This window comes from Apteryx mantelli, chromosome 9 (assembly GCF_036417845.1).
Source record: "Apteryx mantelli isolate bAptMan1 chromosome 9, bAptMan1.hap1, whole genome shotgun sequence".
Classification (NCBI taxonomy): domain Eukaryota; kingdom Metazoa; phylum Chordata; class Aves; order Apterygiformes; family Apterygidae; genus Apteryx; species Apteryx mantelli.
In genome coordinates, this window is record NC_089986.1 from 11189144 (window position 1) to 11203348 (window position 14205).

Here is a 14205-nt window from a genome sequence, read left to right on the forward strand (position 1 = left end):
CATACCCTTTGAAAAAATTAGTTAACCTTCACTCAGTTACACAATATGCTGTTCCCATTTTATTTCTTTTTGTTCAGTGTAGCCTTCACACCTTATTTTACTTTATGCTATTAAAAATCTACTTTGAAGACCAAATAACTAATTGTTTGATTAATCCCATGTTCCTGCTTATGGGATAACTGATTTGAACTGATTGGGGTCCCAGGTCTGTCTGAACAGTCTTCATCTTGATGGGGGCTACAGTAAAAAGAAACACCAGGATTCTTCCTTCCTGCTTCCTCTTCCCCTCCTCAACTCAGTTTCCACTGAGGAAAGTTCAGCAATAAACACTTACCTGAAACAGTTATTACAGGTCTCTGCTTTTCCCCTCCCTGAAAACAGTTATGAGGTGTTTGAAATGTGCTCTCCTTGAATGCACTATTTCTGGTTCATCTCCACCAGCAATTGTAGCAATGGAAGTTCTTATGCAGGCCACCCCCTAATATTACATTTCAAGTCATTAATTCTGGTCAGAGCTTTCTAGATAACCTGGTAACCCAACCATCGTTTGTCAGTTTATGCTAGAGTATGCCTCATGGATCCTCACCGTGCAGCTAAACATCCAAAGTAACAAAAAGGACAAAAATATGGTAATTGTGACAAGAAAAAAACAAATATTTACATATTTTTACTTTCTTTGAATCTTTATAACAGTGCAAATATAGTGCTGCATTATCCACAGATAGGGTACAATGTAGACAACAGAAAGGCATGCCTCCAGCATGACATCCTTCCACTGTGCCTCCACTCTAGTTAGAGAGTCTTTGTCCAGAGATAAAATGAGTAAGGGGAAAGCTCCGTTTTCTTGCTGTTCAGAACTTGCAGAAATTCAGAACTGCAGATCATAGGAGCAGAGGAACCTGGACCATTTTTTATGGAAGGTGGTCAAATTTTCTCTAGGTTGTTGCATATAGAAGTCTTTCTACCTTGTGGTCATTTATTGCAGTTGTAGGTGAACTGAGATCTAGTCATGCAAGAATCCTGTCTCTCTTATTCTTCTTGAGATATTCTGCAATGCATGTGGTTGAGTGAGGGTGTCTAGTCTGGAAGCAACCTATTTGCCAAGAATAAGACCTGTAGGAGAATGCATGTTGACCTTTATTGGTGTGAACTTGGAATTAGTGGATTATTACAAACAATATAGTAAATATGTACAGAGATATCTTAGGAACTATGAGAAAAAGAAAGATACTAGATCGCGGTTTTCATTATTAGGGAATTTTCCTTTTTGTTAGAACTAGAGGTTCATTGTTTGCAAGGGAGATTTGTGCCCATTCACATTAGCTAAGACTCTCAGAATTTTGATCCTTTCAGTTACAGTGGAGTCTGAGATAGCTGGGATCAGGAGGCAGGTTGGAATACTTGTCTTAATCATCATTATTTTCAGTGCTTCTCACTTCCTAGAAATTGTACACTTTCCCCCCTCCACTTCATGCTGTTTTCTTTCATTGTACAACTGTCCTCTGTCCTCCAACCCTCAAGCCAAAAACACCTTCCTTCGAGGTCATTTAGGAACAGTTTCTGCCATGGATTTATATGGAAATAAAGGCAAAATTTGGGGCATATGAAGTTTGGGTTTTCCTGGGCATGATTTTGATTGTGAAAGATGATGCGGAAAATCATGAGTTCCTGACTTCTTCTCTAGACTTGAGCTAGTGAAGGGAGTACCCTCACCAATGCTGGAGAAGTGATGGTTGCTTTGGGATAGCTGAAGAAAGTTTGCAGTGGGAAGTGTGAGAGAGTCCTGCTGATTTAGAACTGGAATGCGATAGACAGCTCCTATTATTTGGAATGGAAAGTGCTTTCCTGATGAGCTTGCCTTGTTGCAGTGATGTCTGTAATAATGATGATGGGGATAAGGAAGGTGTCCTGGAGGAGGAGGAGAGGGGTAATGTGGTTCATGATGGTGTGGAGGAGGAGAAGGAGGGCAGTGTGGTCCATGGTGGTGAGGATGAGGGGGATGGTGTGGTCCATGATGGTGGGGAGGAGGAGGAGGAGGGCAGTGTGGTCCATGATGGTGGGGAGGAGGAGGAGGAGGGCAGTGTGGTCCATGGTGGTGAGGATGAGGGGGATGGTGTGGTCTGTGATGGTGGGGAGGAGGAGGGCAGTCTGGTCCGTGGTGGGAAGGATGAGGGAGATGATGTGGTCCATGATGGTGGGGTGGAGGATGAGGACAATGTGGTCCATGGTGGGAAGGAGGAGGGGGGTGATGTGTTTCCTCTTGGGGAGGAGGAGGAGGAGTATGTGGTTCATCACTGGGAAGAGGGGGAGTGGGGTGATGTGTTTCCTCTTGGGGAGGAGGAGTGTGTGGTCCATCATCGGGAAGAGCGGGAGGGGGATGATGTGTTTCCTCTTGGGGAGGAGGAGGACAATGATGGTGTGGTGGATGAGGGTGGTGATGTGGCCCACCATGGGGTGGGGGAGGAGGATGTTCTTCATGGCTGCCTTGATGTTCTTCACTGAAATTGTGGTGATGCTCAGAGTCTTCAGGTATGTAGCAAGGAAGAGGTGGACAGCTATGCCTGTGATGATGCCTGTGATGATGTCTGTGACCAACAGGATGATGGGGATGGGGATGCCTGTGGGGCCGACCCGGAGGTGGATATCTGCATTTTCGTCTGTAGTGCCGCTGCTGTTTATGGAAACACCAGGGAAAGAAGTAGTGAGAGAGATGTTAATATAACAGAAGGTGGTGGTGAGAGAGAGAGAGGTGAGAGTTATGTAGGTTCACATTTACAGTTTCAGTGAATTTTAAGGAAAAGGAGCTGTATTTTTTTCAAGATAGGTAGGTGATGTAATGCCAAATTACTGAAAAGGATCTGGAAATAATAAACAAGAACTAAATGACATAACCAATTGGCCATAATTTGTGATGGACACACAACAAACAACGCTGGTGTGGCTGTTGTAATATAAGTTGGAATACCAAATATGATAAAGTAAACCTTAATTTTCCTTGCAGATATGTCTTCTAGCTCTAATGTTGATAATGTTAGCAATGGTACAGCTCATTATCAAAATGTGTTTATTCAGAGCCTGATTTTTGTTTATATCCAAAGACCTTTATACCAATTTGGTAGTATAAAGAGGCTTAACAAAGTATATAATAGATAGTGGCCCAATCAATTATTTCTTTTTCCTTATTATTTCTGTCTTATTTCTGCTTATTTTTGGCTGGGAATATATAAATATTTATTAAGGTTTTATGATAAATTCATCTTTGATTGATAGGGCTTTCTGGCATGGATTCCATAGCTGCTTCCTGAAAGTAGCTGGAAAGTGTTGATACATTATAGCTCATCTGTCCACTTCTTAAGGTAACTTGCAGCATTCACAGAGGCAGATATGGACAGTATCTTTTTATAGAAATGGAGGTAGTAGATGTGAGAGATGGTGTGCACTTTGTCAGGTGTGGAAACAGAATGAGAATATTCGTCTTTAGAGTTCAAAATGTAAGCATTTCATACACATGCATTTCACTATTCTTAGGTCAAGGATTAAACTTTCTAATCTGGTTTCCTGAAGATGGGAAGCTTACACAGTTGTGCTTTCGTCTATCCTTTTGCCTGTCGATAGCTCCCCTGCTCTTGTTTCCTAAAATTACCTTTGAACTTGTTTGCTAATCTCTACTCACTTTAACTAAATGGTTTGGATGGGTAGAGGGAAGACACCCTCCGAGGGAGCAGCAGGGACAGCTCAGTTCTCATTCATCCTCTTTCATTGATCTAATAGTCAACAACAGTCTGTCCTCACCTGCTGCATCTTACCAGGCAGTAACAGAGAGGCATAAACAACCTTTGCCATCCTCTGTCAGGCTGGGCTGAGTGTATTAGAGGTTGCAGTAGCCTGCATTAGGATATAGCCAGAGACTTTTTTGTAAGTGATTACATACCCAGGGATGGTAGAGTTCACAGTTTATATCAGTTCCCTTAGGTTCTTCTGAAACACTGATTGTTGCCTTGCAGAATCCCACTTGCTAAGCAAAACAAAAGAAAAAACAATGCACATTTGAATTCTTATGATGGGGTTAATAAAAGCTATTGACATTTCAGCATTTTAAAAGTTAGGTTAGTTCATATGGTACCTAAGTATGTTTGCATAACCTAGCTAGATTCTGAGCTTTCTGACCAGTGATACTTGCCCTCTAAATAGTGATTAAAATATATGCTATTTTTGAGTGTTACTGACTGTGAAGATGACTTCCCCATGTGCATCTAGAGGGCTATTACTCTTCATCTTATTTCTCTTTTGATGTTCACAAGAAATTGGTCAGCTACCAATACCTCCAAAAAGAGAACCCCATGGAGGATTCATTCTCTTTCTTCTGTCTTTGGTTGTTAAACATCCATTTAGATTGGGCTATTCTGAAATTTTGCTCAAAGTCCTTGATAACAGACACTGTGTAGCTATGCCATTTGAGGAGAAACTCAAGATAGAGCTTTTTTCCACATTTCTTTTTTGAGAAGTGATTTACTGCAACCTTTTAGCATTACTTCTCTTAGCATCCTGTCTGCAGTGACTTTGGCCTGCTGTCCAGTCTTTGTGTGTGGAACTGCTCTCCGCCTGCTCTCCATGCACTTACTTTTGTATGTGGAGTAGTGACCCCATGGAGTGTGCTCTCCCATTTCAGAAGCACAACCCCATTATGAAATAGGAAGTGTGAAGCTTGCCACCTCCTTGTGCATGTGAAGGATCACAGAACTCAGGGATGATCAGTTCTGTGTAAGCTCTTTGCAGCAGGAGCTTTATCTTGCTATATATTTGGCAATTGGTAGCCTATGTTGAAAACTGATTACAAATGTAACAGCATGTTATGCATGTAACAGCAGGGGCAGCATTGAGAACCGAATTCGAAGCCTCTGGCTGCCTGGCGTGTGCTTCATTCTTTTGGCTCTGCTACCAACCCATTCACAACTTTTTCCAATCTTCTGGAGTTTAAAGAGCCAGAGAAGGAAAATGGTTGTGGATAAAATGAAAGTTCTATAGAGGTTTTTTAATATTTTTTTTCGTTTCATTCCTTCTATTTCATTTCTGGGAACAATTTATTTTGCTTTGATGACTCTGCCTAGTAGTTTCTATGGTGTAGACTATTATTAGGAGGAGGTGGGATGAGGAGAGTACTTTGATAATAATCTGTAGACAAGCCTGAATCATTGAATCCTCCGTTTCCCAGCTGCAGAGGAAAGAAAAAAGAAAAGAAAAAAAGAATTCCTGGCCTCATTGGGATGAGATAATACACATATTTCATTAAAGATCTGTAACTCGAATTAGTGTAAAAGTTTTTGTAAAAATAGCACTATTGATTTACTAGGGAATGGTCACAGTTTGAACGTGAAAGCGAGATCCAAAAAGTTCAAATCTAGATCTGGAATATCCCAGTTTCCAGTTACATTTAGATTTGAGTGTTCAGATTGGCTCCTTATAGAAGACAAAGAAGCAGCTGTGAAATTAGAATCTGGACTTGAACATGCTGGATTTTAAATTTCGAGTTTGGGTACATGCTTGTAAGAAACACTTGGAAATATTGTGGGAAGATCTTTCTGGTGCCACCCATTGTACCAGTTCTCACTCTAAGACTTTACTTACAGCATGCCAGTCATGTAGAAAATCACATTCAAGTTGCATATCTGTATGTTGTGCAGATTTAGAGCAGTTGGTCTCTTTTATGGAGAATCCTAAAACGTGACTTTCACTGGAGCCAGTCTGAAATAAAGACGTCAAACAATCAGTGATTACTGGGTGTATTTAAAAAAAACCCACACTCCTGTAATTTTAAAAGCAATAATATTTCATGCTGTTATCAAAATCTTGCCTGCCTCATCCTTTCATTACCTGTCCTTTTAAATATTCATACACGTACAAATAGTGAGTAAGAAAAATGAATTAGGTAATTTATGCCTTACTTGCCTCACTCCTTTATCAATTATGGGAATGGTTGCTTTATATCGTTATCTAGTTTGTTATGTGTTATAAAACCTGTAACTTTTACAGCCTGCGTTTTTAGGGAGTAGGGTCCGTAGAGTCTTTGCCCTAAGTTGCTGCTCCTATGAAAACAGAGGGATCTACTCAATGGGAACCATTCCATTCCAGTGATGGGAGCACAGTACTACAGAAGTGCTAATGTTAATTTAGGATAAGATTTTGCCGGTTTCTCTGAGGTTGTTGCTTTCTCTTTTGTCAGTGGCATTGCTCATAAAGAGGGCATTATTCCATATGACTGGAGAGAAGGCCTTTATGATCCTATCAGAATCCACAGAGAGGTGTTTCATTTTAATTTTCAACTGTTACAATAGTTTATTTCATGTCAGTATTGAAAGTGCCCATAGCTAAGGGCATATATGTGCACACAAGTTTCACTGATTTAACTACATTGGTCAAAAGTGGGTGCTCATACTTTGTTGTACACTTTTTTGTCAGCAGTCATAGTTCCTAAGTGTTATGCAATCTGTTGAAATCTAATGGTACAATCTTAATTCTCACTGTAGCTAAAGATGGAGAAGTGTGAAGACTCCATTTGCAAAAAATGTGGCTTAGGAAGAAATACATGAATCCAAGCAATCTGAAAACAGCCATGGGCTGAATGAGAATGGGGATATATCCTGGGTGGAGCTACAGTCTAGAACACTGACAACTTTCTGAACAGTATTGTGAGCTGCAGGAAGGTGGGGTTGGGTTAGTGTAATGTGGATGGTTTCCCAGAACAGCATGTGTTCCTATGGCAGAAGCCATGGGACCTCATTACAGAGGTGTCCTGAACTGACACATGGGCTGACGGAAGGTCTCCAATATCTACCAACAAGAAATTGTGGTCATGTGAGAGTTACTGCTGCAGATCACCCATAGGATAAGTCTTCATGTTGGTATCCCTGAAAGGTGGAAGAGGAGTTATTTACCAACGCCAGTAGTTCTTCAGGAAGTAGAGCACAGATAGATTCACTTCCTGTCCTTCAGAGCCCTCAGAACGCTGCTTTGCTCTTCATTTAAGAGAGAGTCAAAATGATGCTGAGCTTGTTCCACTTTGTGTTGTACCCAAATATTCCAAGAGTAAAAAATTATCTGGCTTCAGCTGACAGAGAGTGTATGACTGTGATCATATACATGGACTATACCTCTTGAAGGACTCTGGTCAGTGGTAAATAAACTCTTGTATGTTATGATATGTTAGATAAATATGCATACAAAACAAAAATAAGAATAGAGAAAAGGCTCTGACATTTTGACTGCTATAGTTTTAAGCAGATGAGAAATCCTTTTGCTTTCACATGTTTAAATTAAAGTTTTTTGTAACAAGTTTTTGCAGAAGCAGGACCATAAACTTTAAGTAGATGATTTATGCTGAGAAATTGCAAACAATAGTTTTGATCCTAGAAGGGTTTGAATTCTAGGCCCATAGTTTTGGAGCTGCTCACAAAATTTTGTTCTTTATAAATAGTTACAGGACAAAATGTCACTTACCAACTTTACAATTTTTTCAACTTTGTCCACTTTGAAGTAGTTTGTGCTGTTACCCTCACTATTGTATTTTTCCAAGGCCTTTGCAGCAATATCTTTGTGTTGCTCAGTGACTTCCAAGACTTCAGCTTTTACAGGACAGTGTTTGCACTCTATTAAATCTGGAGGAACTACAAAAACAGAGAAGTTATTAATACTGGAATGGATATTAATACCCGTATGAGTAGAACTCTGCACAAGTATCTTTAATGTGAACTCATAATGAGAAAATGAAATGTCAGGGGTTTCCTTGGAAGTGAAATACCTGTCCCTCACTCTGAAAATATGGGTTTGTCCTATCATGTGAAAAAAGGCAGCTGTGAAAATGTATATGCTGTATACAGCATATATGTACTCATATTGTATACATATACTGTGTATAATGTATAAATCTTTCTGCTCCGTCTTAGAATCCTACCACCCCAAATAGACCTTCTTTCCAAGTTTACCTTTTTTCTCATATTCATTATTATGTTTTGGTGGACTGGAGTGGTGATATGATTTGACATCAGTGCAGTTTGCTTTTGAAGAGTAGGGTAACCTTTAATTCTATTATTCATTCTTAATATTTCATTTTAATTATATAAAATATAAATTGCAAACAGATGAATGAATCTGTTACAGTTACCATCTACTAGGAGTGCAGAAAGTTGTACTTCAGTACTAGGGCTGGTTTGAGGTATGCATTAGATTACAATAGTGGTTATTTTACCTGGACTTACTGTGCAATTAAATCCATATAGCTGGTGGGTTTTTTTCAGCATCTGGCTTGTATATGTGATAATCTTACATTGCCCAAAGACCTGAGAGGAAAAAAGAACATGTGGTTATGATGTTATTTTTACTAGATTTAATTGGATGTCATTGATCATGGGAATTATGCCTCCTTTTTATGTACAGTATTTCTAAGAATAATAGATGTGGTCATTAATGGAATGTTTGATCTGGTACCACCCAAAATTTGTGTTTCAGATAAAATGGATTCTCCTTCTACAGGAACCTTTATTTTAATTTTCAGTTTGCGTTACTGAATAGACAATGGAAAACGAATTCTCAGTCATTCTAATGCTTATTTATAACAAGATAGTATTAGCTAGCGAGGGAAGTTAGGATGCCATAAATACTCAAAGATTACATTAATCATTATGAAAAAGTGGATGGACCTTTTCTCCCATTCCTTTTCCCCATCTTAATAAAAAGAGCAAACACCTCTACTATGTGGCCTTCATGCTTTGTTCTGTGTGATAGTTTCACCACTCTCCTATTTAAATAATGCTTTGGACAGGTAATTCTCATCCCAGAGTACAACATTGCAATGCAAAATAAAGGACAAATATTGCTATATATCATATGTCTACTGACACTGCTAATATTTTATACTGTCATATCACAAATTCATTAACATAAAGCTGACAAAATATAACCCTGGCATTTCTGTCTAATATAATAGGAACATGAGTTAAAAAATCGTTTATAGTGCCCCTTTAGTGATCAGCAAATTATTCTTAAAACATCAGTTCTGTTACCAACAGTGGAATATGAAGTATAGCTCCTTTGACAGAACTAGTTAAATTAAGTTGCTGTTGTTTGACAGGACCAGTCCACCCTTTTCCAAACCTTTTGCTTATGTTTAACAACTCAAGAATTGAATAGATTTTATTATACAATGAGGCATTTTAAAGCCTGACCTCTACTTAGAGATTTCATGCCACATGAATTTCTTGGCAGTTCAGATAAAGATCAAGTCTGTGTTAATGCATTATTGACATATAGTTCTGCCTGGATACTATTACTTGCCTGGGAAAATGCATCACTGTATTCACAAGACTCCCAATGTCTTCCAGATAATACTGAGCATTCAGTTTCCAGCACATCCAAAGTTAAGTAAAGGATTGATGAATATTCCTGGAAGAGAAGTACAGGTAAAAAAACATTTGGATACAAGAATCTTGGTCTGAAAGAAACTTTCTTACAAGTAGATATGCTTAATCTTTAATGTAGCTTCCCCAGTTCCTTATTAAGGTTCTTCTGAGCTGACAAGCACAGATTCATAGAATGATTTAGGCTAGAGGAACCTTTGGACATCATCTTGTCCAGCTGCCTGCTCAAGGCAAAGCTAACTTCAAAGCTAGATCGAGTTGCTCAGGGCCTCGTCCGTCTGAGTTCTATATATCTCCAAAGATGGCTGCTTCACAACCCCTCTAGGCAGTTCCCAGTACTTCACCACTCTCTTTGTGATTTTTTTTTTCCATATGTCTAGTCCAAATTTCCCTTCCTGCAGCTTATGACTGTTGCCTGCTGTCATTTTGTTGAGAGTCTGTGAGAAGAGTCTGCTGTCAATATGGCATGCATCACGTAGGGAAAGTGCCAATGTTGAAAAGTTGCCATTCCCTCCTGTTTTTTGCATTGAATATATTGGTTAATTAGCAACCCCTTTCTCCAGAGAGCCTATTCTATAGATACATCCATTCCAAATGAGATTAGTGACCAGATACTCTCTCAGAGCTTTGTTTCCTGCCCAGTTTATTCAGGGAGTGACGCAACAAAACTCTAATAACCCCTACAAAGTCAGGAGCCTTAGTCTATACTTCTAGTATATTCTGCCCCCTGAGTGCATAAGATGGGGAATCAGAATTTGAATTTGGCTGTCAGGATAATAGGATGTACTGTTAAGAATTATTAGTGGCCCACAGAAACAGTCTGAAGTTAATACTTAGGTCTTGTATTTTTTCTGCAGAAAACTGAATCTTAATTAACATTTGGAATGGATTAGTTAAACTTTGTGCAACTCCGTTATGGACCTTTCTCCCTTCCTTCCAGTTACCCAACTATATCCAAAATTAAGGTAATAGCAAAATACCCATCTTGCAGGATACGTTGATCTAACTAATGTTAGATTACTCCCAGAGTAAAGAAACTCTCTGAGTGTAAAGTATGAATACAACATCTGAGACCTGAAAACAGATCTGACAGATTAATTTCAGGTGTTGTATAAAGCTGTTGAGAGCATTTCTTCTGCTAACATCCTGTCCTCTATAAGAACAGAGAACATACAGCATCCTATGGAGTCAGGCTTACATGTAATAAATCATGCACAAATGAATACTGAGATAGTGTAAATCAAAGCTGGGTCATTGAATTATATCAGCATTGCTCTGTTAAAAGCAGTAAGGCATAAACTTTTAACAATCTGGCTGATTATTTTAAAATCACAGTATTGTGTAAATCAGCCTTTAAATTGATACTTACTGTATGTTGCTCATAGGCATCAACAATGCGGAATAAGCCAAAAACATAGCCATCTCTGCGATGTCTGTTGACCAGATCCAGGGCCACCCCTGCATCTGTTTCAATGGTATCACAGTCTGCAGGTGTAATGCTTGTTTCATTTTGGGCAGTAGAGCACTGCAGTAGTGTTAGAAAAAGAGCTGAAGCTAAAAGCTGCATTTTGTTTGTAGTGTTAGGTCACTTCTCTCTGTGCTCTGATAAAGCCAGTAGTCTGCTTTTAAATCAGAGTAGCTCACAAAAGAAGTTATAAATGAATGCTGAAAGGACATGGTTTTATATAAATTTAAGTGCTGTGTCGCTAAGCTATTACCTTGACCCTGGATTAATGCTTGTAAACAGAAGGTAAATGATTATATGGTGATTGAGCAAATTTTGAAGTAGGCCTTATAGTACCCTCTGGACCATGCATCAAAGGAGCTACTGTGATTCTTAAAGCAGGCATTGTGTAATACAGTGTTTTACTATGAAGAATATTTAGCTTCCAACAATGTGCTGCTGAGCATAGCATTATGAAGGTTCAGGTTATGTAAGCAGGTGTTATGCAAGCTTGGTTTCTGTTTTCTGTAAAAATAATTGAATTGTAAACATGCTGAAATATCTGGTGTCATACGATGGCTATGTACATATCCCTGTTTTTACAGATCCTTAACTAGCAGAGAACCAGTGAAAGGGAAACAAGGGGATCACCCAGATTTGGAAAGGGGATGTAGTTCAGGATGCCCTTGCAAGGTGGTGGTCCATAGCTTCTGTGTACTCCTGGGCACTGACAAAATTTAGAGCAGACTTCTATCAGCTTTCCATAATTTGGAATGGTAGGTAATCTAGGGGTAAACATGGCATAAAGTGACATAAAACTGTCTCTGCACTTTTAATCTGAGTCTTCAAAGAGTTCATTAGAATTTCTGATAATTTTTCAGCATTGATTATGATAATTCACTACCTACCAAGATTTGTACCTTTTGTAGGAAGGTCCTTTGCTCTGTTAAGCAGAAAGGAGAGGTTGTTGTCTCATTTTATTCAGAATCTTTTATTCAAATTAGTTTAAAACATTAAAAGGCAGTAATCACTTGCCAGGGAATGGCTGAAGTGCGAATACACAATATAACCTCTCTGAATAAGAATATTAAAAAAAAAAAAAGTGGGCCAAAAATGAAAAAGCCACATTCAGATGAGAAATTTTGCAAATCCTGGTTGGTGTGAGAGATTGGATCAGCTTCTTATAGAAAAAGGTACTAGCTATATAATTGATTTGGGTTTACATATTTGACTCTGAACTTTTGGGTTGACTTATTTTTTTGAGAAACATTGGGAAATGTTATGGGAAGTCACCCTTAACTGTACCTCACTACATTAATCCTTATTCCAAAAAAATGACTTTTAGCATATGTGTCTTCTAAGAAGTCACATTCTAACACAAGTGGAGCTGAAGCAGTGGCTTTCTTTTGTAGTTAATTCAGTTTACACTTGACAGTTCTCTGGTGGTGTATAAGCTGAAGGGGGAATCTCACAATATGATGCCTTGGGACATTCAAAACTGGTATAAGTCAGTTTAGAACAGATAAAAGGTAGTGTTTTTCTGTGCAATGGGTAATGAACTTCTGGAACTTGTTGCCACAGAAGGATGTGGAGGCAGACAGTATCAGCTGGATCGGAAACGGGTTAGACAGATTCATGGACAACAGGTTCTTAAGTAAATACTTGAAGGACTAGGCAGAAGAGTACTCTAGCACCCTATGTACAATGGTTCTGGGTGCTGGAAAAATAAAAGGTGAACGGATTGCGGAAAGGGGGCAGGCTCACAGGCTCCTCCTAACCACAACTTCCTTTTGCCACTGTGAGAAGTGAATACTGGGCTGGAGGACCACTGGTCTGATGCGGTAGGGCATTTCTTATGTTCATTATGTTTTTATATTATTTCAGTGTAATATTTCAGAAATATTTATTCTGGAAAATTGAAAAAAGAGGTGAAATAAACAGTGTGTAAATAATCAAAGACATTTGAAATACATCTCATAAGAAAAAAATAATATTCATACCATTGCTGTGTTCCAAATCCCAACCTTCTCTGCATTCATTACTACAATACTGTTTAATTTTCAAATGGGCAGTCATTTTGAAGAAAGGCGTCAGATTAGATAATTTATAACATAATTCCTGTAGTTGTCTATAGTTTGCCGATTGTTCTTTTTTTTCTGTTCTGTGCTGTTCATCGTGACGCAGATAATTTTCTTAACAGTAGCTTGTGTATTTTTATGGATGAAATAGGAACACTATGAATAAACAGTAAAAATGTACAATTCCTGCAAAATCAGCTGCAGAAGTGAGAGTAAGATTTTGTTTCTGCTGCAGAGATTTTTTTCCTTGATCTCTTTGAAAAAAAGATTGAAATTCATTATTAAAGTACAGCATGGGCAAGCACTCCAGGCACAGCCAGAGCAGTTAACTAATTATAGGTTGTACTCAGGGCAGCACAATGTATTTTTATCATTTCTCATCCAGCTGGATATCTTAATCTTTTCATATTTATTGTCTTTTTATATCTATTGCTTGTAAGTATTCTGTATTTTTTTAATGAAGCTATTTTGATAAACAGATTGCTGACAAGAGTAGGACTGTGTCTAAAGAAGGCATTTCTCTTGACTAGCTTTGCAAAAGCTTGTTTTCCTCCATGATTTTTACCAAGACTGGGCTTGCAGCGGTGAGAACTGATACATGTTCAAATTTTAAGTAGGCACAAAACCCACCCATCCTTAACCCCTCCCCAGAAGCCTGGGAAAACACAACAAAAAGTGTCTGGTGCTCAGTGAGTTCATCTTCCCCACTTGAAAAACAATGCATTAAATGCTTAATAAACAGAATTTTGTTTTAAGAAGAAAAGAAAAAGACAACTGACAAATAAAGAAGATGATATGCAATAACCAATTATCCCTTTCCTAAAGTATAACCATAACTATTTACAGATATCTGATTTCTTGGGAGTGCAACTGCTAGGCTAGCTGGCTGTTCCCTGCTCCCTGCAGTAGCACTTCACTCACAGGTTGGGACTATCAAATCCCACAGCTCTTTCAGTTATCATGCATGCTAGCAACAACTTAACCATCTTGTTGCCTGTGCCGCTCTGCAGTGACTGTTGTTTCTGCTCCTTAGCAAGAGTTGGTGTTAACAAAGACACACGTGGCCTCAGTTGCTTATGGGAGACTTCTTCGCTAGTGTCTCTTTACTTTTTTTTAACCTGTGATGCCTCACAGCTTCAGACTAGGAAGGGCTGACTTTTACACTTCATTGCAAAAAAAGAAGTTTTCCACCTTTTTGGGTAGCTTTTAACAGAAATGTCCCCAAGTTTGGTGGAACAACATATGTTAATACATCGTGTTTTTGTTCATCTCC

The 14205-nt window shown here is 38.7% G+C and overlaps 2 protein-coding genes across 10 annotated transcripts in view; one reads left to right on the forward strand and one right to left on the reverse strand.

The window, feature by feature from the left end:
• SENP5 (SUMO specific peptidase 5) overlaps positions 1-14205 on the forward strand; it is a 166967-nt gene that overhangs the window by 37855 nt on the left and 114907 nt on the right. The gene's annotated exons all lie outside the window — the stretch shown is intronic.
• HRG (histidine rich glycoprotein) lies at positions 1504-10977 on the reverse strand. The gene is made up of 7 exons (XM_013939757.2): positions 10780-10977; positions 9328-9435; positions 8243-8333; positions 7495-7661; positions 5626-5742; positions 3932-4015; positions 1504-2671 (listed from the first exon to the last, which is right to left on the reverse strand). Exons 1-7 carry the CDS (start codon positions 10975-10977, stop codon positions 1544-1546), a joined length of 1893 nt encoding a protein of 630 aa, XP_013795211.2. The 3' UTR covers positions 1504-1543.

Excerpts from the sequence above, each read along its gene's own strand:
- HRG (XM_013939757.2), bottom strand. The coding sequence starts at position 10,977 with ATGCAGCTTTTAGCTTCAGCTCTTTTTCTAACACTACTGCAGTGCTCT. Across the intron at positions 8,334-9,327 it reads ACAGTGATGCATTTTCCCAG|GTCTTTGGGCAATGTAAGAT; the intron begins GCAAGTAATAGT and ends TTTTCCTCTCAG. Across the intron at positions 4,016-5,625 it reads TTCTACATGACTGGCATGCT|CAAGTGGGATTCTGCAAGGC; the intron begins GTAAGTAAAGTC and ends TGTTTTGCTTAG.